The 25,235-nt window shown below is 39.5% G+C and overlaps 1 protein-coding gene across 1 annotated transcript in view; it reads left to right on the forward strand.

Moving 5' to 3' along the window:
- AGAP1 (ArfGAP with GTPase domain, ankyrin repeat and PH domain 1) overlaps positions 1-25,235 on the forward strand; it is a 672,695-nt gene that overhangs the window by 600,589 nt on the left and 46,871 nt on the right. The window contains exons 12-14 of the mRNA XM_050915972.1: positions 1,239-1,393; positions 3,687-3,777; positions 11,768-11,990. Coding sequence (XP_050771929.1) covers positions 1,239-1,393; positions 3,687-3,777; positions 11,768-11,990 — 469 coding nt within the window. The remainder of the gene's footprint in view (positions 1-1,238; positions 1,394-3,686; positions 3,778-11,767; positions 11,991-25,235) is intronic.

A 25,235-nucleotide genomic window follows, 5' to 3' on the forward strand; every position in this document is an offset into this window, starting at 1 on the left:
GGGCCTGACCCATCCTGGACACGTCATTTAAGTGAAAGTGAACCCTGGGCATCTTAAATTTGAGGCCAAATTATCTACTGATTTTTAATTGGCAAAGCTCTAATGAACTTAGTGTCACTCCGCCAATTTACGTGAGTGGACACTTGGCCTGTGGACTGGAGTTTGAGTTTATTGGGGGAAAACTGTTGCCCCAGAGATTGAAGGAATGATTTCCAGTGAGCACTAAAGCTGTATTTAAATGGCTAATTTTTAGACTTGTCATTTATCTGTACATGTTTATGAATGGCAAAATAATGCAAAAGTTCCTTGGCTGTAAATGTGTAAGTCTCTCTAAAGCAAACCCGTTATATTTTATGTTCACTGGTACATTGTACTCATTTATTCTAGTCGTTCAATGATTCCTTGAGCTTTGTTCAGCTTCCTTGAACTCTTTTTATTTGGCTTCAAGTGGCCCTGTGTGTTTGGAATCCGTGTGTCCATCCCTGCAATATCGCTGATACTTTCTTACACTGTGTTCCTCTGGCCTTGAAGTATTTTTCTTATGTTCCTGTTATCCTTGGATATTCCAGTGACCCTTTCTGTTGGCTCCTCAAATCATTTTCACTGCTCGTTTAGTCTCGCTGAGCTGCTGAGAAGAGAGTATTGAACTAATTTTAATCCTGTATTGCAATTTATTTGAGCTGTGGGGAAAAGATATTATTCAAGACAGTTATCAGCTGTGTGTATGTGCATGTGCATGTACACTTAAAATGTATTATGTATTATGTATATTGTATATGATACGTACATATAACATATACACCAGAGGATTTGTATTATAATTTTTTTATTCAGTAGACCATTCATGTTAAGTTATTTTTCTAAGTGCTTCAGCAGATTTTACAATAGACTGATTTCACTTCAAATATTGGTTCTTAGCTACGTCTGAGGATTAGCGGAATATAGGCTGGGTTTTTTATTAGAATTTGCAGATCTCCCTAAAATAGTTGGTATTTCATCCTCATGAAATAAATTTATGAAGCCAGGAAAGAACCAATAAAAAGCTACAAAATCTTTGAGGCATTTTCTGGCAAAGCATGATGCTTCACGAGAGGAGAAATGTGTTTGGATTAGAATCAGATGCGCAAACATTGCTTTTGCGTGTAACACCATAGAGGTTCTGTCCAAGTAAGACAGTTTTTAGAGCTGATTGCTGGTTTCATTGAATGTGAACTGTTCATCCCACTGCTGTTTTTCAGAACAAGAAGAAAACTTCGAGTTTATCATCGTTTCCCTCACCGGCCAGACCTGGCACTTTGAAGCAACCACATATGAAGAAAGAGATGCGTGGGTACAAGCCATAGAGAGTCAGATCCTGGCCAGTTTACAGTCCTGTGAGAGCAGTAAGAATAAGGTAAGGTGCACAACATCACATTGAAAGCGAGAATGGACCATTGATCATTAGAGAGCATTCAGGATCTAGGGTATTGCGAAAAGTAAACATATTCAGCAAGGTCCATGTACTTGTTGGGGACAGCTAAGGAAAAGGAAACCATGCAAACTTGTATGCTTCCAAAATAATTCAATACGAGACACATTACATTCTGATTACATAATTTTAATTATTTAAATATAAAATTTTTTTCTTTTCCATCTCTCATAATTTCAGATGTAGAATATTAATCTTTTGGTTGCTCATTTGCTCTAACAATACAAACTGTATTCTGGTGGGGAGGTTTGTGGGAAAGCCTTTAAGAGCTGAGAAAAGAACAGCTTATATACAAGCTAAGTCGCTACTGTGCTTCTCCATGGCAATGCTCCATTAAATGCTCTGGATTACTTAATAGTAATGTGCACTGCTATCCCTATGAGTAGGAACAGACTTGTGTCTAAGGTGGTACATGTTTCAGAAGTAATGATCAGTTATTCTTGTATCCAAATCCTGTTTTTGTGAAACTACTATGTAGTTTTTCTTTCCTTTTATTACATGTAATTCATTCTTTGTGATTTTGTTTTTAGGCCAGTCTCAGGGGGAACCAGTCAGGAAGCAAAAGCATGGTCCTTTTTGTGGTGTCCTGGGGATAGGCTTCCCCCATCACATTCATATTTGGCATAAGCAATTTCTTCTGCTTTCTCTGCAAAAGTAAACTCTGATACCTCCCCTAGCCCAAACAGTTTCTTTCTGTAGAGGGCTGACAGTGGGCTGTTCTTGAGCCTCTTGATTTTTCAAACATTTAATAATTAAAACACAAGAGGTGAGCGGGGAGATTCTTTTCACAGATCTGTAGATCCTTTTGCTATCCATGTAAAGAAACTTCTTAATGATTTATGTTCTTTTTTGTCATTAAGTAGGGGACCTATATTTTGAAATGACTGCCTTTTTTTTATTACCTCTATAATCAGGGTAAACCAAACCAAAGTAATTATCATCGTCATGTCATTTACTTCCCATTTTTTAAAAAATTGACTTTTGATATCTGAGGTGGAGAAGAATCACTTCTATTTCTCTGTGGCCTGTCTTCACTGAGATCAGTACATTACAACAAGATAACAATGGAAATTAGGCTGCAAACATTAGTACAAAATGTTAATATAATAGGAGGTAAAGAATGCTGGTTTGAATATTGAATACACAGTAACTGAAGAGAGAATTACATTTTGGTTATATAAAGGCAAGAGACTTTAAAAAAAATAGAAAACACTTAAAAGTTGTATTTGTATGGAGGTTTTCTGGGAGAAGTTAGTTGGGGATTGATCCTGCTTTGAGCAGGGGGTTGGACTAGATGACCTCCTGAGGTCCCTTCCTACCCTGATACTCTCTGAAGTTTTTATCATTCACCTCTGGAACTAGGGCTCAAGAAGCACTTGGAAGGCATAAGTGAAATGAATTAGATTATCTTAGGGCTCAGTGTCCTGTTGACAGAGCAGAAGTATATATGTGAAACTATCATATATATGACCCGTTGGAGCTCTCGTTTAATTCAGTGGCAATAATTTAGTGCAGTTAGCACTTTTTGCCTAGGAGAGATTGCAAGATTTAGCTGGTTTTGAGGCAGAGCTACCTCTACATGGGCAATTGTCTTTCCAGGTCAAAGTAGAGGTTATGGGCAGGCCACAGTGGAAAGAGACACCCATTGTAGCCATCTGATTAAATCTGATCTATTGATGATAAAAGGCTTCCAGTTCAGATTCCTTTGCAGACCATCCCTTAGTCTTCATGTACACAAGCATACATACCAGTAAATAATAATAATAATAAAGGGTTTATAAATAGAGTTATATAATTTATCTCCAAAAAATACTTTACATGTGATCATAAATGCTGTGCTTCATTTTTCAGCTCAGCTTTCCTCTACACAATCCCATTGTTGGTCAGAGTCCAGTCCAATACCTCATAAATGCACACAGACTTCCTGTGTTCTATGCAGGGAGCTTCAATAAAAGTTTGAGCTGTCAGAAATATGGATGAAAATGAGTAGCTATGCTTGTCAGGCACTGAGCTGCAGTACTTAAAGATGCCAAAGGATCAACTCTTTGAGATGCAAACAAGATGTCCAATTCCCTGATCATGTTCATTCAACCCTGATCTGAACTTTCTTTTTTTCTTTTTTCCTTTTTTTTACTTTTCACATTGCTGACAATTGTGTTGTCTAACCTTTTCACTGAGTTCTTATTTCTTGTGTGTGTGTTTCTTTAAATATACACAGTCCCGACTGACAAGTCAGAATGAGGCCATGGCCCTTCAGTCAATAAGAAACATCAGAGGCAATTCTCACTGTGTGGACTGCGAGGCACAAGGTAAGTATAACTGTTGTTATCCTTGGCTTTATAAAGCTTACGCGTTCTCTTTGGTCCAGGGTTACGTGAACACTTGTTCTGATTCTTTTCCTCTTGGTATTGTATTCCACATTCCTTTGCAAGCTTGGTGTTCATTATGAAGGTTAATTAGTCAGGTTTACTTTACATTCATTTGTTATTAATACATGCTGTGCTATAATCCCTGATTTTTCGCCCGTATTTCATCTGTCACATTAAACATAAGTTCATACGTTTTGTCTTCGAAGTTGCAGAAAGAATCGTTTTTTTTCATATTTCTTTTCAACATAAGATGCTACCATTGTCCTCCAATAAGGAAAAAAAAAATCATGTGCCCTAGCAATGTTAGATGTGTAAAGCTTTGCATGAGCTTTCTGCAGTTTTCATATTACTGACAAAGGAGAATAAAACATTCGCTGGTAGTGGAATACTACAAAATTGATTTTGTATTTCTTTCCCTTAGTGCTTTTTTTAAATTCTGAATTCTTTCAAAATATATGGACTAACAGTTAGGAAAGGATTGGCCAGTTTAATTTCAGAGGTGCTGTTCTCATTGCTTCTAGAGGTTTGTAAGTCAACTATAAAAATTAGCTCTGGGCTAAAACTTAACAATACAAGGTCCCAGCTGAGAAACAATCAATTGGAGAAATAGGACGAAAGGGTATTTGAAAATTCTTATTTCTTTTACATTTGAAAATCATACTCATTTCTTTTAATTGTACAAGGACCAAAAATGAAAATTTAGTAATTTGTTTCTTTTTTGTGCTTTTATCTTAAAACTGAGATTTTACAGACCCGTTGTTTTATAAACTTGTCTATGTAATTATCAACTTAAATCTTTGTAACACCTTCCCTAGACTTAATGCAGAAGCTTTCACACATTTAATACACTGTCCATATAATGAACAATAAAACTGATCTCAATAACCCACCAAGAAACTCACCATAACCCTATCCCATCAGCCTGCTTCTTCTTCACATAGCTTGGAGGGGATGTGGGTATCAAAAGACTACTGGACATTTAGAATAGAAAGCTAATATGTAACGAAAACATTTAGATGTCCCTGTTACTTTAGAAAGAAATGTTTTACTTTTTAAAAATGTGAGTAGAGTCCACTAAGATCCCCTTTGTTTTCTCCCTTTCATTGCCCCTTCAGAGGGCCCAGTTCATGACAACACCTGTTTGCAATTAAGGAAGGCTTGACATTACTTCCCTTGAAATCTATCAGATATTCATAGGTTGTTGAGAGTGGGTCAAGAGAAATGCCAGGAGCTGAGCATGCTGGTTCTGTGGTGTTGGCCTAGTTGGTTTGGACACTGAGTACTAAAGCTCTGGATCCTAATTTAGATACCATCAAGGCAGCACATTGACCTGCTCTGCACAGATCTTTGGTATAAATTTTACAGATACTTTTTACAGGGACTTTACATTCTATAAGCCAGTAATCCAAAAAAGAAGAATATATATGATAAACTAATGGGTTTGTTGCTTTAGGATATATTCTATCACAGACAGACTAAAACAATTGTTTATTAAAACATCTTTCCTGTCATTATGGTTATCAGTGTTGATATTTACTCAGCGACTGATAGACTCAAGTGAAGTATATATAATATACATACAAAAATGGCTCATTCTATACGAGTGCTGAGAAACTGCCTAAATATGTATTTTGTTCATTCAAAATACTAGTGCGTGTCAGTAAACTACATTGTGAAATTCTGTTTTCCTGCTCCTGTCTTTTACTTTATAAGATTTCACTAAAACCTCGCTCCAGTTGCCCAGAACAGGTTAGAAGGGGGTATATGATACCTTCACAGGTCTACCTCATAGACCTTGCTGCTAAAGTTCAAGCAGTCAGTTATTAGCATGCTCAAAGGCTTAGCTCAGAAGTTCTGTGGGAGAGGCAAGTGGCTAAAAGTCTCCATTTCAAGGTCTCCATTAAATGTGAAGCTTTTATTTTGTAAAGGAATTCTTCAAGCCTGCATTCTGAGAGAGCATCTTTAAACAGCATTTTGCCTTCCTGGGCCTGCCAGGGTCTCTTTCTTCAAGCCTTGTTTTTGTAGGTCCCCATTTCTGGCATGTATGCACTCCAAACACTAGAGCTCAGAACACTTTGGAAAGCAATGGCCATTATGGGCCAACTCTGCACTCTCACAAATCCAAATATTTAGAAGCAATGGGATGCATAAGAGATTGCATCCCCCAACCAGCCTTCAATTCCTTTCAACTACCACCAACAGCTTCATGATCAGAATCCTCATTCATCCTGTTTTGCCAATGTTCTCATCAGTTACGTTGCTAGCCGTTGTTTTTAGTGATTTAGGTTCTATTGGTGTTACTACTTTTGTGTTTTATTGGTTAGGAATAGCCATTGCTGGGTTCCAGCAGCCTGGATGTTTAGAAGCCTTGGACTTAGGTTTTATCAGTGCCCTTCTATTCTGTTCCCATGTCAGCACAGAGTGATAGAATAGATGTCTCAGGGCAGAACACTGTACCTTTTGCATGCCTCAGATGTCATTGCCAGACCAGAGTATTTGCTGTGTCTCAGAAGGATGCTGTTGTGACAGTGCACAGCTTGTGTTGCCTTATCCCAGAGGATATGAAAGGAATTGGAGTCCCTGCTTTGCCTTCCTTCTCGAGGAGCCACATAAAACAAGTGGTGTTGCTGAGGAAAACCCAGCTGAGTCTGTGCCCCAAAGTGCTTTGGCTCTTTCCATGAAGAGGCCTAAGGGGAGATCCAAGGATAGATCTGAGTCAGGTCCAACGCCTTCAAAGAAGCTCCCAAGAGTCATGGGTCCAGTGAGCTTAGAGTCTCCAAGATCATAATGAAGAAAAAAGAAGAATGGATGTGGTAGCAGTTCGGAATAGGGCAAATCATCTAATCCAAAGGAGCTGGGACAGTTAATATCTTGGTACTATACGCCCTTTTTTTAGATGATGACCAATCTGATTGTAGTTCTCTTCCAGGTGAAGAGAAGGAGGAACTTCTTGGCAGGGATAATGATTCTGAGCATCTCCTTCATCTTGATGCAAAAGTATTTGTATCGCCATTATCTCTTGTGGATTTCAAAAGTTTTCAGAACTTCCTACACATGTGCTGAATCTTTTAATCCGGGTATACCAATAGTTCTACAGAGATCACATTTGCTGTTTGACATACTGGAGAAAAAACAAACGGGAAGAATGGCTCATCCAATAAATATAGCTCTGCTTGAACAGTTTGCCTTTGGCTCATTCTAGCATTGTCTTACCGTATCCAAAAGGGAAAAGAGAACCAATCATGTCCATATAAATGGCTTTGAGTATTTTTACAATACTCTAACCCCAGGATTATTGGCGGTATCAACAGGGAGTGAAGCAGGTTGGTCCAAAAAGTCCCTTTGATATGCACCTTCTGAAAAAGACAGCAAGTGTATTGTGAGTTATCAAGCTCTACTTGATAGGTATGTTTTTTCATCCTGTGTCAGCGGTGAACCTTTTTTGCCAACACATGACATGAAATTACAAGGGAAATACTCACTTTCATGTGGCATGCTGGAGGCGCAGAGGTCAGTGGCACTTCTGCTATGTTAAATTTCAGAAGAGAGCTTTTCTGTGCTCTTATTTGTATTTTACAGCATCACACATGATGAACTCCATATCATTCACCCATCAGTTCCTGATGTCTGCCTTTAAATTCGTTTGAGAACAATTCTTCAGAAGAGTGCATTAAAACAAAGGTCATCAACAACACTATTGCTTTTTTTCACAGAATCAAAAAAATCAGACCATTTGTTCCAAGCTTGCAAAAATTTGTTTTTGGGACTGGATTGATTATTTAATTCAATCCTGTCCCTTTCTTGATTTTCTTGTTGGAACTGAGGTCAACAGCCTTGGTTTTCCGTGGAGTCATTTCCCAGGACCTCAGCCATCTCATTCTTAAGTCTGTCCATATCTACTCACTTAAGATCTGTAATCTTCATACATGACCATATTTTCTAGCTATTGAAACTTGAGATACCATCCTGAAAAGATTTCTAGTGACTTCTTGATTGTATTAGAGTTTGGAACTCTACTTTGATGTTACCACCATTGTCCATGGAAGTAGATGAATATTTTGTCAGCAAAGGATAGGGAAGGTGAATTTAACAATGCTCAGAGACAGTCTACATCTCCTGTCATCTTGCCATCTGGGATCCAACACAGAGATCTTTAGTCTTGGCATGTGCAATTATTAAAAGATCTCTGACAAAACTAAGCTAAATATTTCCTTAACTGTGAACTAGCTCGTTTTGAGCTAGCTCTGTTCTTAATTTTTGTGCAAATAAATCTGCTGAAGCCACCTTTTGAGTTTCTTGCAGAATGTTCTCCTTTCAACTGGAGCCTGGAGACATTTTTACTGGCAATCACTTCTGCAAAGAAGAGTCTGAGAGTTACAAGATCTGAGGACTGATTCTCAGTGTTTCATAAGAAAATACTGTAAATTCTTTGCTTTGCTTATCAGGGCCTGTCATGGTATAATTCCCCACTCTGAACCTTAGCGTCCAAAAGATGGGGTACCAGCATGAATTTCTCTAAGCTCAATTACCATCTTAAAACCTGTAGCACTGCCACCAACCAGGAATTCCAGTGCCTGGTACACTCTGGTCCCCCCTAAAACCTTGCCCGGGGACCCCCAAGACCCAGACCCTCTGGATCTTAACACAAGGAAAGTAAACCCTTTCCCTCACCGTTGCCTCTCCCAGGGCTTCCCCTCCCTGGGTTACCCTGGAAGATCACTGTGATTCAAACTCCTTGAATCTTAAAACAGAGAGGAAAATGCACCTTCCCTCCTCCTTCTCTCTTCCCCGCCCAGATTCTCCCTAAGAGAGACAGTAATCCTAACACAGAGAGAAATTAGCCTCTTTCTCCCTCTTCCCTCCTTTCTGCCCACCAATTGCCCACCAATTCCCTAGTGAATCCAGACCCAGTCCCCTGGGGTCTCACCAGAATAAAAAACAATCAGGTTCTTAAACAAGAAAGCTTTTAATTAAAGAAAGAAAAAACAATAAAAATTATCTTTGTAAATTTAAGATGGAATATGTACAGGGTCTTTCAGCTATAGACACTGGGAATACCCTCCCAGCCTAAGTATTCAAGTACAAATTAAAATCCTTCAGCCAAATACACATTTGAACTCCTTCCAACTAAATACACATTTGCAAATAAAGAAAACAAACATAAGCCTAACTCACTTTATCTACCTAGTACTCACTATTCTGAACTTATAAGAGCCTGTATCGGAGAGATTGGAGAGAAACCTGGTTGCACATCTGGTCCCTCTGAGCCCCCAGAGAGAACGACAACCAAAATCTAACAGCACACACACAAACTTCCCTCCCTCAAGATTTGAAAGTATCCTGTCCCCAGATTGGTCCTCTGGTCAGGTGATAGCTAGGCTCACTGAACTTAACCCTTTACAGGCAAAAGAGATATGAAGTACTTCTGTTCTATTAACCCTTGACTATCCGTTTATGACAGGGCCTTAGTACTTATATATGTGCTTAAATCCCATTTATTTCATTGAGGGTTAAGCACATGCTTCAGTACTTCGCTGAGTCAAGGCCTATGATGGTTTCATATGTTCATTTACGACACTCTATAAACATGCTAATAGTTTTTCATAAATCTGACCTGCTACCCCGGGAAGCCAGATTACATAGTGTGGATGATGAGAGTGCATTTGTAGAACAAACATATTTGCCCATCTTTGATACAGTCTGTGGCTTGTGGGGATAGATCTAAGGGAAGTCCACCTGTGCTGAGAGAGAGTCTCTAAATAGGTGAGACTGTCTATTAAATGTTGCTATGGCCTTACCTCCAAAACTTGAGGATGCTGAGTCATATTCTGTTAGATCTCCAGCAAATTTTACCACATACTTGCGGGATGACTGTCACAGAGATATATACTGCTGGTATTTGCAGTTCTGTTCAGGCTTTTTGCACCACTGTTTGCTTAATCTGGTTACTTGATATGAAGCCCGGTACAGAAGAGCTGTCTTGCCATTTTTATTTAACAAATACTCCTCAAAACCACCTCCTGTCAAACACTACTTGATAATCTTTCAGAGCAGATACATCTGAAGAACTTCGGTTCTGTGAGATAATTGTCTATGTAGATCCACATTCCCACCCTGCTTGCTCATGGAGTCAGAAAAGAAACTTTATATATCCTCACTTCTGAGTATCACAAGGCCTAATATAGAGTACAGAGCTGCAGTTTCCCCTTTGGGTGTTAGCAATATCATCGGTGTTGGTGGAGAAACACAGAACCCTGAACTCGAACTTTCGCAGGCTAGTGAAGGAGATTTTATTCCAAGTTGAAATTGTTTGTAAATTGTAATTTATCACACATTCTCTTACTAATTTAGACCTTAAACAATTACTTTTTTTAATCTTTTCAGCTAGCTTTCAATACTACACAAGTCCCCCAATGTACTGTCTGAGACATGAAAATTATCTCTTAAAGATGACTGGAGGGTGAGGGGAGGGGAAATAATTTGTGCCTTTTGTAGATCCTGTATGATGTACAAAGAATGTATGAAAGGAATAGCAAGTCATGTCTTCCTTGTTTTCACAGGACTCTTTGGAAATCTAAGATTTGTATGGCGCTTTCTCAACACTTAATCAAAGGATGGAGAGTGACAATTAATCTTTAACAAATAATTCTGTTCTTCTGTTTGAACTAATTTTTTTAAAAATTCTTTATAAGGGCTGTTCAAAACATTTCCATCAACTTTTTTGGAGGGAAAATTGGGTTTTCAATTAAACAAAAAAATGTATGGAAAGTGTCAGCCTTCCTTGAAAATATTTGAATTTTTGTCCAAAACCCAAATTTTTTGACTGAAAACCAAAAAATATTTTCAGTTTTTGACAGCTTTCAGCTGCAGAAAAATTTTCAGTTTCTGTTGCAGAAAATTCAGGAAAAAATCATTCTTCTTGAAATTGAAATTTCCTACACCAGTGGGGGAATCCCATTTTCTGACCAGTGTTAAAATTTACACAGTGTGAATAAAAATCTCTTGCCCTATGAACCAGGTTTTTCCTGCTTGATAGTGTGATATCATACTAGCTCTTCAGATCTCCAGAGTGTCTACCAGGAAAAGAATGGTAGACAAGATCTGACATCAAGAAAAGCTCCTCCAAATATCCTCTCTTGGAAGTGTTTCATTGAATGTGTTAAAATTAATATTTGTTCAAGAGAGGTTCAGACACACTTACATTTAAATAACATAGCATGGTTATAAAAATGAAACATCTTGGGAAATGACTTTGAATTTCTTGGCTTTTGCCAGGTTTGTCATAGCCTTGTCTTTTGGGGGGTAATTTTTTTTCTGTAGAATTGTTCTTGCTCGTACACTTAAAAAAAAATTGCAAATTTTCATCTTAGTACTTATCTCCCTGATCTTAGAGATGAACACATACCCCACTGCATGGTAGATGTATAAGTCGTAAGTAGGTGATAAAATAGATGGTTATTAAGGAGTTGATATAGTTAACAACAGCAACATTATATCAAGTAACTTTTTCTTTTGTAGTAATTGACTACAAGTGGTTTCAGTTACCCCAAGGAGAAGCTTTTTCTACCACTTCATCTGAGCTACCTGCTACACTCTTTTTATCTTCCCTGTTGCTTCTTTTCTCTTTAGAAGCACAGGTTCTCTTAGTCTGTTGGGGTGTTGCATGTGCCTTGCTTTGAGACCACCACTATTTCTCTGTTGGAGGAATGGCACATTGAGAGGGCTAGACCTAGGAACCAAATTTTTGCCTCCACTTCTTGTCATGCTTCCTAACAGTGCTGTGAGACTGAGACCTGAATATTACTCCTCTTGCTTCCCCAGCCAGAATCATTATCCATAAGTTCTTCAGTTCTAAGAGAGGTTTAGAATGTGTCACAAGGAATTTTGTTTCAGTTTTTTTCAGTGATTGTTTGTGTCTGTCTTCCTGTAGACCCTGACTGGGCCAGCCTGAATCTGGGAGCCCTCATGTGTATCGAATGCTCAGGTATACACCGGAACCTTGGCACACACTTGTCACGTGTCCGGTCACTTGACCTGGATGATTGGCCTATAGAACTCATCAAGGTGATGTCATCCATTGGGAATGAACTAGCAAACAGTGTCTGGGAGGAGAGTAGCCAGGGACGTATGAAGCCCTCTTCAGACTCCACAAGGTAGGCTATTTTATTCCCTTTTGTGTACAAGGCATCCACATGTCAAAACTGTGACTAAGATTTTTAAAAATGAGTATCTAAAACTATGCACATAAATACATATTTAGGCATCTAAATCTGTGTCTTGATTTTCAAGGGGAGCCTGCTGGGTCTTAGCACTTTTTACTACATATTGACTTCTAGGAGCCAAATTTCAGGCACCATATTAGCATATGTCAGGTAAACGTGAAGTCTGACCAAAAAGTGCCAAAAATTGAGTGAACTTGGTAACTCTTGTGCTTGCCAAGGCTGCCTCAGCAGTTTAGAAGTCTTGGAAACAGTGGGAAATTTAAGCCTCCCAAACTTTTGTTCCATCATTTTCATTAGTCTGTTTGTGTGTTTTAGCTTTTGATAAACCAGTAAATCTGACCCCCTGGATACTTTACTGTAATTAGCAATGTGCTTTCCATAGTCACAAGCTAACCCAGCAAATTTCTGTCTTCTTTTACACCTGTGAATTCTTGGGGATAGATGTTATTGCTCTTATTGTTCTGAGAGTTCTCTTCCAGATGAGGCTGCTTAATTTCCTTATGCAATGTATGTAAAGGAGTCAATCTTTTGAGTAAGTGTATGTTTTTCCATAATTAATACAATATTTTATCTACAAATCATAGGCCAGCATACAGAAGATCCTCTCGCTATAGTTTATCCTAAAAGAAAACTAAGATTGTTTTTGTATTGCATCCATATTTTCAGTGGCAAATGGCTTAGAAAAAAGTTTAAATGGTGTAGAAAGAAACGTTAACCATGATGGGTCTTAAATGTAAGAGGTGATATTCACACTGAACAATTAAGAAATACTGGCTTGGCAGTCTCTATATCAGTAGAGCAGATTTCAGACATGAGGAGGAGCCTGGACTACCTTGCCCAGCTAGTCCAACCTTTTAAGTTGCCTTCAGAAGTGCGTGTATTGCAGTTGTCACAGTGCCACCCTCCAGGGAGCTAGTGTGTAGAGCTGACTGCATCTGAGCACCATTTAGTCCCCAAGTATCGGATATTATGATCGAGGTTTCGCACTTGCTGTCAGTGTTTGCCTCCTGGATGTAAGAGAATAAAACAGAAGGGTGTCTTCTACTTTGTTTTTAAATGCATATGCTTCATTTCTGGAGTTTATTGTATCCAATACCAGATTTACTGAAAGGATAACCGAATCTATACCTGTGCCTCCTACTACAGAAGATAAATAGATTTGTCCTGCTGACTGTAATAAAGTCAACCATATCTTACTGCATTATTTCGTTAGCACTGAAAAATGAATTTGTGGTGCCACCTTTGGTTCATCTTAGAGAATGAAGGCAGTGTATTAATCAGGCTATTTATATACACAACTGTCCATCTAAATATGTGCATGCTCAGATATACATGGAGTTCATATGCATAGAACTTGTATATGCATTATCTAATAAATGTCGACTTAATCTGAAGACATTGTTCTGTTGTTTTCTTTGATTATCGGTCTTTAATAATGAGGCATTCGAAAAATTTATCGATTCCGAATATTAAAGATAGGCTTCACTCTCAATATTTCAAGTCACAATGTTTTTAAAGATTACTGTAAGGCTGGACATCATAAATGAAAGAAATTGTCTTGGTTAACCCAGGCCCCAAGAAAGATCTCAGTGGAAGGAGAACACTAGTGTTGAAGTCAAATAATTCAGTTCTCTGACAGTGGCTTGGTTGGAGGTTTGCATTTTCTCTTTATATTCCATACTTAGAATTTATTTTAAGCTGTCCCTGCATCTACACAATTCTCTTATGTATGTATCTTATAGTGTAGTTTTCCAGCTGTTTTTGTATTTGTCAGTAACTTTTTTTTTTTTAGGGTAATTAAAAGTTAATGCTTTTGAACACAGTGGTATCGTGCACATTTATAAATGCTCATTTCAGGCTCCGTGTGTGTGTGTATAAATATATATAATGGAGGCATTGGTAGCAACAGCATAATTAAGGTTGTGCTGAAATTTTAGCTTAAAACAAGATTAACTTTCCTCTGTTACACACTTTAATTAATGATTTTGTTTCTCAGAATTTAGAACAATAACTCATCATGGGACAATTGCATTTCTGATGGCCTTTAGTAAAATATTTAGTAACTTTTGCACAAGAAAATTTTTAAATTCTCCTATTTTGAAGTTTAACCCTGTTCTGTGACATTTACTTGGGTTCATCTGGTGTAAAATAATCATAATCATACTTGAAGTTTCACAGTTTTACTCACCACCTCTTGAACATAAGTTAGGCACTGGAATTTTAAATATAACAAATTATTCAGCTAGTAGTTGTGTTACTCCTGAGTTGAGTTTCACAAAAGAAGGCCAACAGCCAGACATTCTAGTATGGACGTGGAGTCTTGAGGAAAAAGTCCTATGATGGGACATGAGATAGGTTATGGAGCTGGAGAGGAGAGCAGAAATCTAGATGGAGAGCTGGATGTTATGAGTTGTAGTGGCTGGGTGACTTTATCATGGGGTTTGGAGGCTGAGAGCAGGAGGAGAAACCACTAGCAGAAGGAAAGTCAGTCTGCTCTGAGCCATAGCAAAGTGCTGCATGAGCTTCCCCTCCACACACTAAGGCTTACTGGTCCTTCATACAACTCGGAACCTGAGGTCTGCTGGCTGGCACATGAGGAGCCAGCAGCTCAGACACTCGCAGCTTAGAGGCTACCCGTCCTAGTGAGTCATAGTAGCTCCATCGGGCAGAGGGGGGAGGGAATCACTAGTGCCTCCCTGCTTTCTTATCTTCCTGCACTTACCCATTCGTCCTCCACCCCAGCATGGTCACTCATCTTTCATGGCCCCACTAATATCTCCGCTTCCCCTATCCCACTCACTTCCTCTCTCTCCCACAGACCTGCTTAATTTCTCACATTTCCCACTCCACTCACCTCGCCCACTGACCCACACTCCCTCTTGCTTGCCACATACCCCTCTAGCCTCTGAGCAGGGCCTGCAGACACATGCTAGGAAATGCAGGAAGAGAGAATAACACTGGGGAACAAACAGTAGAAAAGAGTCAGAAGGATACATAGTGTTTTCTCCCATTTCACTCTTTACGTTAACATGTCCTGGGTTTCATTTAGAAAACAGGTGGGAGTAGATTGGATGGGGAGAGGTAAGGAATGAGGACCGTGGCTGACAACTTCACTCTAGCACAATGGAAATTCGTACATACTTGTAAAGCTCATCTGTTCTAGAGATGCGAGCCCACAACTGTGGAACTAACTCTCACAGCAATGTGTAGCCTATAGGGCTAGCCTGCTTGCTTACCCGTATATCTTTTCTTATGAGTTTAATCATTTATTATATTATAGGTTTGTTATTTGTTGTTGTTATGGCTTTATCAATTTGTATTAGAGTATTTAGGCTGTTTGTATTGGAGTATGTTAGCTGTAATGCAAGGAACTTACAGGCAACATCCTGTATGTTAAGCTAAGGCAAGTTAACATACTTATGTTTGAGACCTGTACCCTAGATAGGTGGTGATGAGCTAAAGCATACAGGATATATGTTTTTTACCTTTAACATAGATAAATGGGCATATTTAGAGCTAGTTGGTAGGTAAGGCCACCCAAGTTCTTGGCCTTTTTCAGATTTAACACATACACCACAAAGAACATGGAAACAACCAGTTAGAACAGAAATAACAGAGGTGAGGATGAGCTAATGGTCACTAATAGTTACAAATATGTCATTAATAGACGTGGACATGCCAGCCTGTAGAGTAAGGATACCCTAACATTTTTGTAGGTGAGGAAATTAAGTTTGGACATGGAAGGAGGGCACTTAGGGCTCAGGCTCTGTAAGAGGGGCAGCCCACCATGTTGGGTAGGTTCTGCTCGTTGACTGGTAGTTCATCCTTGTTAGCTCTTAAGTTCTTCATCTCCCACTCAAGACTTAAGGAACCTGGACCATGAAACTCTCTTGGTGTGCCAGAGGCAAGGCTGGTCTTTTTCTCTTGTCACCAGGTTATCAAGGAAGGGTGTGAGTATATTAATCAAGAAACCTTTATAGTATATCATACCACATATACTGCTAGTTTTGCTTTTGTAATTGATTATCTGATTATTAGTTGATTACTATTCAATTACTAATGTTGATAAATGCAATGTAATGCACATTGGAAAGCATAATCCCAGCTATACATATAAAATGATGGGATCTAAATTAGCTGTAACCACTCAGGAAAGAGATCTTGGAGTCATTTTCAGAGATGTTGTGAAGGCCAAGACCATAACAGGGTTCAGAAAAGAACTAGCTAAATTCATGGAAGATAGGTCCATCAATTGCTATTAGCCAGGATGGGCAGGAATGGTGTCCCTAGCCTCTCTTTGCGAGAAGCTGGGAATGAACTACGGGGGGATGGATCACTTGATGATTACCTGTTCTGTTCATTCTGTCTGGGGCACCTGGCACTGGCCATTGTCAGAAGACAGGATACTGGGCTAGATGGACCTTTGGTCTGACCCAGTAGGGCCAGTCTTATGTTCTTATGTACTATTCCATTTATCTTAATTAAAGGCTTAAGGCTGCATTTTGTTCTCAGTGTGAGTTTCATTGTCATACATCCTGAGGGTCCCTGCAAATTCTGTGTAGCCTGATTCTGGGGCAAGAACCTTGTTATCTTCTGATCAGATTAATTGGCGAGCCTGTAACCCATATTATCTATTAATCTCCCATAAAATCAGGCAACAAATAAAGGATTAACACAAACCTCATCACCTTCTGCTCTGAATGTAAGGCGCCCTTCTTTTGCTTTTGTCTTTCTCCAAACTGTGGGTTGGGACCCCAAAGTATGTTGCTACCCCCTTTTAATGGGGTCACCAAGGCAGACATTAAACTTGCTCGGGCCTGGAGCTGAAACCCGAGCCCAAGCCTGACAGCTTCAGCCCTGGGTGTTTGGGGCTCAGGTTACAGGCCCCCTGCCTTGGGCAGATGACCTGAGGCTTTGGCCTTCCTGCCTGGAAGTGGTTTGGGCAGGGTCAGACTTCGCCTACCACCACGGTCATATAGTAATTTTTTTTGTCAGAAAGGAATTGTGTTAAAATGAAGTTTGAGAACCCCTGCTCTAACATAAACATACAGCTATGTATGTATATATAAATATTTTTAATTTTTAAAAAATACTGCCGCACACACTTCTCCCCCTGCTGAGAGGATGACAGAACAAACAGATGACAGTCATGTATGCTGTGTCACTCATGTCACTCAATGCACTTCTGGAAGATGCTCAGATCCAGTAACGTGTATGCGCGCACACGCACGCGCGCACACACGCGCGCGCACACACACACGCACACTATAAGCTTGGTTGAGATGGTGAAGTCGGAGGGTGGGATATTTCCCAGGGAATGCCTTACTGCTAAATGCTGAACTAGCAATTGGCTGAGCCCTCAAGGGTTAACTCATTGTTAATGCCTACAAGGCAGCACGAATGGAGGGAGGGGAGACAGCATGGCAGACAGAGACACATACCATGTGTATGAGAGAGAGATGCACACTGCTCCTTTAAGTACGCTGACCCCATTTTAAGTGCATTGCCTTTTTAAGTAGATCAGCAAGCTGAAACAGCAGCTGCTGCTAGGAAGCTTCCTGAGTCCTGTCGTGTGTCCCCCTTGCACTATGGAGATGGGGTAAGTGGGGTGCAGGAGCCGGGGGAAGGGGAACACCCTGGCACAGCAAGCAGGAGGCTCTGAGGAGCATTTCCAAGGCAGAGGGCAGGAGCTGCACATGGCAGTGGAGGGAGGGACAGCTGAACTGCCGGCAGTTGGTAGCCTGCAGGGCAGCTGCTGCACAGGGAACTTAGAGGAGCGGGCAGCTGATGGGAGGCTGCCGGTCCACCCTGGTTCCAGGCCTCCACCAGCTAGCTGCAATGGGCTGCTCTTACGGCAAGCAGTGGACAAAGCAGACGGCTGCCAAACAACATTATAAGGGAGTATTGTGCAACTTAAAACAAGCATGTTCCCTAATTGATCAGCAACGAAACAACCAAACAACGTTAACCAGGACGACTTTAAGTAAGGAGTTACTGTACTGTGGTGATGAGGGCAGTATAAGAACCTGTATAAGAGTATGGATGAGTTGAACATCCGTCTCTTTCCTCCCAGCTGCTAAAATTCTCCTGTGTGAACCTCTGTAGCCCCACCAAAAGTTTTCTTTGCTCCCCATATCCACAGGTGTCCTGTCTTTTCACTTTGAAAAGCTGGATTAAACATTCTACAAGAGATTAGCACAATGGTCTCTTCTGACCTTAAAGTCTATGGGATTGTCCCCTTCTCCCCCCAAAAAACCCTAAATGAGATAAATTAAACATAAACTCTCTGTCTCTGACAGGCATGGTTCCCAAAATAATACTACTTACAAAAGAAATGGTGGAAGGAAGTGTTGATTTTAAGGAAAACAGTGCTACATGGGTTTCACCATTTCATAGTATAGTTTGTCTGACATGAAGCTACCAATGGCTGCCTGCAGGCTTGGGGTAGGGGAGGGGGAAGAATGATTGACTCTGGTCCACAAATAGAGTACGTTATGTAAGGATGCTCAAGGCAGCATTGGGGTAAAACTGTAGTAAAGACATTCTCTCCAGTCTCTTCCACACTGGACCAGGAGAAGCTGAAAGTGCTGGACATCATTTCAAGAGCAGTCCTTCTACCATGTTAAGAAGCATCATTGACTGGCCATAAATGGAGTCCCATGCATTTGTCCTCTGTGGAAAGAGTGTAAGGGGGTGAGACATGCAGGTCCTTTAGGATAAAATTGTGGGCTGGTCAGTAGTAAAACACAGAATATCTGAAAAGCTGTTTCCCAGAAAGTGGGAAAGGGCAAGACTGTTGTCTCCTAAACATTTCATTTTATACAGTTTATTTAAGTGTGCCTATCCAGAACTGTAGCTGCATGCTTTTTAGGTACACGTGCAAAATGGAGCTGAACCAGTATCAATACCAAAAACCTCCTAATTAAAATTCTTCCTTCTTGACTCACTCAAACCTCTCTTTGAGGAGGACTTGGAAAGCAGACAGGCTTTCCAACATGTTCTGAAGATCAACAAATGGAGACTCTATCAGACTGGGGTACATAAGTTCCAACACTGAAGATTCTTTACTGAAAATCTCCTGCCACTGGCAGTCTTGCTTTATACCAGGGGCTGTTAGCTCAAACACCTCTGCTGATCTTGAAGTCTACAGTGTTACATGAGGGGTCAGAGACAGTCTGTGAGATAACCAGGAACCCAGGCCATTTAGAGGCTATATGTCAAAACCAACACCTTGGATTGCACCAAGAAATAAACTGGAAGCCAGTGCAGGCTATGGGAACACGGGTGTAATGTGCTCCCTAAAAGAAGCACTCCTGTGTAAATAAGCAGCTGAAGTTTGGGTTAAGGACATTGTATGAAAATGATGAGGAAAGAAAGAAATGTGTGTTGTTAGTAAGCATGGAAACTTTGTTGGAGGGGGGGAACAATATGGTAGAATTTGTGAAACTAGAAAGAAAATGTGAACAGCTGGCCTTCTGATTGTTGTCCTTGGGCCCCTGATTAGGTCAACTTTAGAAAGCTTGTAATTGGTTCCAGCAATTAGCAGCAGCCCTGAGAACTGCCGTTCAAACTTCTGGAGCATTGTGACAAATTGAAGCGGACTGCTGCTGAAGGAGTATCGACTTCCCATTTCTAAACAGGGGGATCATTAGTCAAGAAAAGCATCTTTTAATTACTCCCAGGAAGAAAAAAAATCTTTTTGGTATGGATCCTGCAACAACTTCCATTTTTTCAGGTGTATTCAATATTAAATTTATTGTCTAAGGAGGTGATTTGCCCTCAATCCCTCCCTCAGTAATGTGGGTTTAATTTGGAGTGAGAAGTCAAATTAGAGTAGATCAATGTTGCAACAATTAACCAGATCTGAGGGTGAAATCAGGATTTTCCTCTCTAATTGCTATTGATACTATTTAAGCACACACTTAAAAAGTTGATTTTGAATGGTGTAATACCGAAGTGGTTTGTGGATAGTAGCAGTGGCAGGTGGACAGAATTTACTTGATAAAAGAATGTGAAGATATTGTTGAAGGTAGGTGATGGAAGTCAGCCTTTGGAATCATCATTAAACATACATTTATGTTTGTATGTGCTTTTGTCAGTGTTGTTTTGAAGTTGCATCAGAATAGTGGATTATTTTATGGACCTTTACAGGTGTGTGTGTGTGCACGTGTGTGTGTTAATGCTGTTGATCAATCGCAGTTAACTCATGTGATTAACTCAAAAAAAAATTACGATTAATCACACTTTTAATTGCACTGTTAAACAATAGAATACCAATTGAAATGTATTAAATATTTTTGGATGTTTTCTACATTTTCATATATTTTGATTTCAGTTACAACACAGAATACAAAGTGTACACGGCTCTCTTTATATTATTATTTTTTATTATAAATATTTGAACTGTAAAAATGATAAAAGAAATAGTATTTCTCAGTTCACCTCATACAAGTACTGTAGTGCAGTCTCTTTATCGTGAAAATGCAGCTTACAAATATAGATTTTTTTGTTACATAACTGCACTCAAAAACAAAACAGTGCAAAACTTTAGAGTCTACAAGTCCACTCAGTCCTACTTCTTGTTCACCCAATCACTAAGACAAACAAGTTTGTTTACATTTACTGGAGATAATGCTACCCACCTTTTATTTACAATATCACCAGAAAGTGAGAACAGGCGTTCACATGGGACTTTTGTAGCCGGAATTGCAAGGTATTTACGTGCCAGATATGCTAAACATTTGTATGCCCTTCATGCTTTGGCCACCATTCCAGAGGACATGCTTCCATGCTGATGATGCTCATTAAGAAAATAATGTGTTAATTAAATTTGTGGCAGAATTCCTTGGGGGAGAATTGTATGTCTCTGGCTCTGTTTTACCTGCATTCTGCCATATATTTCATGTTATAGTAGTCTCCGATGATGAGTCCGCACATGTTGTTATTTTTAAGAACACTTTTGCTGCAGATTTGACAAAACGCAAAGAAGGTACCAATGTGAGATTTCTAAAGCTACAGCACTTGACCCAAGGTTTAAGAGTCTGAAGTGCCTTCCAAAATCTGAGAGGGACGAGGTGTGAAGCATACTTTTAGAAGTCTTAAAAGAGTAACACTCCAATGGAGAAACTACAGATCCTAAACCACCAAAAAAGAAAATCAACTTTCTGCTGGTGGCTTATGACTCAGATGATTAAAATGAACATGCATGAGTCCACATTGCTTTGAATTGTTATTGAGCAGAGCCAGTCATCAGCATAGACACATGTCCTCTGGAATGGTGGATGAAGCATGGAGGGGCATATAAATCTTTAGCACGTCTGACATGGAAATATCTTGCGACACCAGCTACACTAGTGCCATATGAACGCCTGTTCTCACTTTCAGGTGACATTGTGAAAAAGAAGCAGGCAGCATTATCTCCTGCAAATGTAAACAAACTTGTTTTTCTATGCAATTAGCTGAACAAGAAATAGGACTGAGTGGACTTGTAGGCTCTAAAATTTTACATTGTTTTATTTTTAATGCAGTTATTTTTGTACATAATTCTACATTTGTAAGTTCAACTTTCATGATAAAGAGATTGCACTACAGTACTTATATTAGGTGAACTGAAAAATACTATCTTTTGTTTTTACAGTACAAATATTTGTAAATAAAAATTAATATAAAGTGAGCAATGTACACTTTGTATTCTGTGTTGTCACTGAAATCAATATATTTGAAAATGTAGAAAACATACAATAATATTTAAATAAATGGCATTCTATCATTGTTTAACAGTGAGATTAATCACAATTAATGTTTTAATAGTACGATTAATCGCAATTAATTCTTGTAATCGCTTGACAGCCCATATATAAAAATCAGGGTAAGCTTTCTGCATGCACCATTCTTGCCCATATGACTGCAGGCCTGAGGAGTTTTTTTGGCACTGTCTACAATGAAGCAATCCAGCAGGCATAAGAGAAGCAGTATATGCTGGCAGTGATACTTTCTGTGCACTTATTTTCATTAAGGCCAACATTTTCAGAAATGTTTATTAATTGATACAAGTTTTGAGTGCCCAACTTCTGAGTTGCCTTGTTGAGGATTTTCAGATTTTCAGGACCCTCTATTCCCACTTAAAAATTTACCCCAAAATTGAGACGTGTACAATGAGTGAACACTATACTGGTAGCTACCTTTTGTGTACCAGCTGAAATGTATAAGCTCTTCTGATGTGGTGATAAGCAGAAACCTGCAACTTAGTTTGTTTGTGTGTTATACTGTGTAATACACACTTCTGAACATGGGTACAACAAATGTGTTTGACTCTGCAGTCCATTTTTCACATTCAGCTGACATAAGAATGAGGAGAAATATTTTGCTTAAAAATTTACATCCTTTCCTTCAGCATTGATTACAAAACATGTCGTAGCTGAAGTTCTTAGGGATGGTGGGGAAAAAATTAAGCTTTATCCCCTACATTATACATACTTCCTCTTTTCCTACAAGCACTCTAGAAATATAGTATGACTTTAAAGTCAGCACCAACATCAATTCTCTTAGAGTTCCTCCCAGGGAGTCCATTTACACAGTGTTTTTTCTATTTGGCAAAGCTCAGAGGAAACATGAAAAGGTTCTTAATTCAGTCTGAGAACTTTTGAATTAGGAGTTGAGAGTTTCTGAAATTATCCTTTACTTTAAAATATGAAATCCAGTTTGACCCCCACTCTCAAATGAACTGAGCCAGATGGTCTCAGAGAAAACATTATGCAGTTTGGCAGGGGGGAAAAAAGTCTCTTAAATATACCAAACTCCAGGCTAAAGTCTAAACTATCTCCTTACCATACAAAGATAATGGCCACTACAGAGGATGTGTTGGTCCCCTGGTACTGAAGGTTCCTTCGGTTAACCAGAAGCTGATTTATAAGTTAAATAAGTTTGTCCTCCGTTTTTCTTCAAATATTAGTTCATTCCTATTTGTGCACACAGTAAATATTGATAAAGGGTGAATATATCAAAACTGAGAACAGTTGGAGCCCTGTAGCTTATACTGAGTGTGTAAAGATAGTCCACATCCACCTTTCTTTGTTTTGTTCAGCTTGATCCTAAGATCACAGTATAGCCATGTCAATCTCAAATTTCTGGCATAAGGATGCACCATTACAAATGCAGCCTCAGGGAACATTAGTACCCATATATCCAAAATTGTCAGGTCTTATTATTTCTTAACAGCTCCTGGCCTGATGAGGTCAGTGTTTTGTCCCTTTTGAATGTTGTTTCATGCTTGACACCTTTCCCATTTTCTGGGGGGAGGGAGAGAAGGGGTAAAAAAAGAAAAAAAAAAAAAAAAGACTTTATTGTGATGGGCTGACCAGAGCCCATCTGCAGTTGGGTGGCATCTGCTCCCCACATGTCACTTCCCTCATTAACAAGCAATTGAATTAATTAAATGCTACTCAGAACACGCATAACAAGCTACCGGCAGTGTCCAAATTAGCACTGATAATCAAGGATGATTTCCTTTATTATCCTGCTAAGTGGTGTGCAGGCTCTGATCTCCCTGTCTGCCCTCATCTATTTACATACCCCCAGCTTCTGCCTTTAGAAGCTGAGGTTATCTTACCTAGTTAATTTGCCACGATCACCGAGCATGGCGGATTGATATTCCTGCCTCTGCTGAAGCAAACCCCTTTCTCTCCCCCTTTCCTCCCTCCCCAAGCCTGGTCCTTTGTATCTCAAGCTCACTGATAAATTAAAAGCCACCCCTGTGGTCTCTCAAGTGAGTAATAGAGGCAGAAATTTCATTTTGCAACTGGCTGATTTAATGATCCAAAGGGTAATTAATGGCCTGATTATCTTAATGTTAAATATGTCCGGCAGCAATTACTGTGACCTCCCGCTTGTCAAGGTCCGGGCTATGCTCTTCTTTCAATTAAGTTCTCTGGGGCTTAATGGTATGAATAAACTCCTCTGATTCTATCATTCCGGACTCTGAGATTTAAGCGAGCTAGGGGCTCGTTTGGAGTTTTAATCAGCCCGTCTTCTACTTGAGCGATCAGAGTTAACAATTATAACAAGGACAGTTTAACTTTCTTCCCCCTAACCCCTCTTCTACTTTCTTATATTCTATTTTATTTTGTTTAAGTGCTCCAAGGGAATTCTGTTGGCTGAAGCAGCAGCATTGCTAGGCTCGTCTCTCCCTATATAAATTATCATGTGAATGCTGCTGTTTTTCCATTTGACAGGCTTAATTAATTGGCAGGAGTGCCCAAAAATGACAGTGCTACTAATTGCAACTCAAAGTACATTTCTGTCATTGTGGCACGCTTGTCAGCGGGCATGCCCCAGTCCGCACTGCGGCCAGAGTTTGTTGACGTTTTCCATTTCAGTTTTCACATCTCGTCGGGGAGCGTGATCATATGTGATGGCACTAACGGACCAAGATGTGCCTTTGGGTTTTCCAGGCACACAGTTTGTGTGCAAGAATGACATTTACTGCCAATAAAGTTTAGACAGCTGTGCTTCTGTGGGCCAAACAGCTGCTAGGGGACTTAAGATTTTACTTAAGATATTTTAGCAAGTTGTATTAGACAGGAGACTTTGAATCAAACTGTGAGTTATAACTTACTCATTGTCTCATGACTGAATTACCCTTATTACCACATCTCTAAGAATGCTAGATTTTACTTCAGTTGTGCATTAGGATGCAAATATTTCATTGTAAGCATTCAGTCAATTATGCAGTTGCATAAATTAGAAGTGCGTAAATACTAAATTTTTAGAAGTTATGTACGTAAATAAAAAATACTGATCTATTACCGCCTGTAAACAAAAGCTTTTCAACCCACATCACTGTAGGAACGAACCAATTCTGACACGCTAGAATGCAGTTCTTTCAGGTGAAGCAACTGTCACTTCTCAGTAATTCTCAGAAAATGCACCTTCGGAGAATAATTCATCAAAAAAAGATTGTTATTGCTCATCTTCCACCGTCAGGAGGCCTGCAACTCACAAGAGAAAGCTAAGTGCTACAAAATGTTTTATTCTTCTCAGCATTGGAGTCAGTAAACCATTGGTGCCTAGATACACTGATTGGTGCACGATAGATAAAAAGGTAGTCCAGGCACATGCTGATGACCAGTTCAGATAGATATCATGCTTCCCAGTGCAAATGTATATGTTTATGTAACA

This window comes from Gopherus flavomarginatus, chromosome 10 (genome assembly GCF_025201925.1).
Source record: "Gopherus flavomarginatus isolate rGopFla2 chromosome 10, rGopFla2.mat.asm, whole genome shotgun sequence".
NCBI lineage: Eukaryota > Metazoa > Chordata > Testudines > Testudinidae > Gopherus > Gopherus flavomarginatus.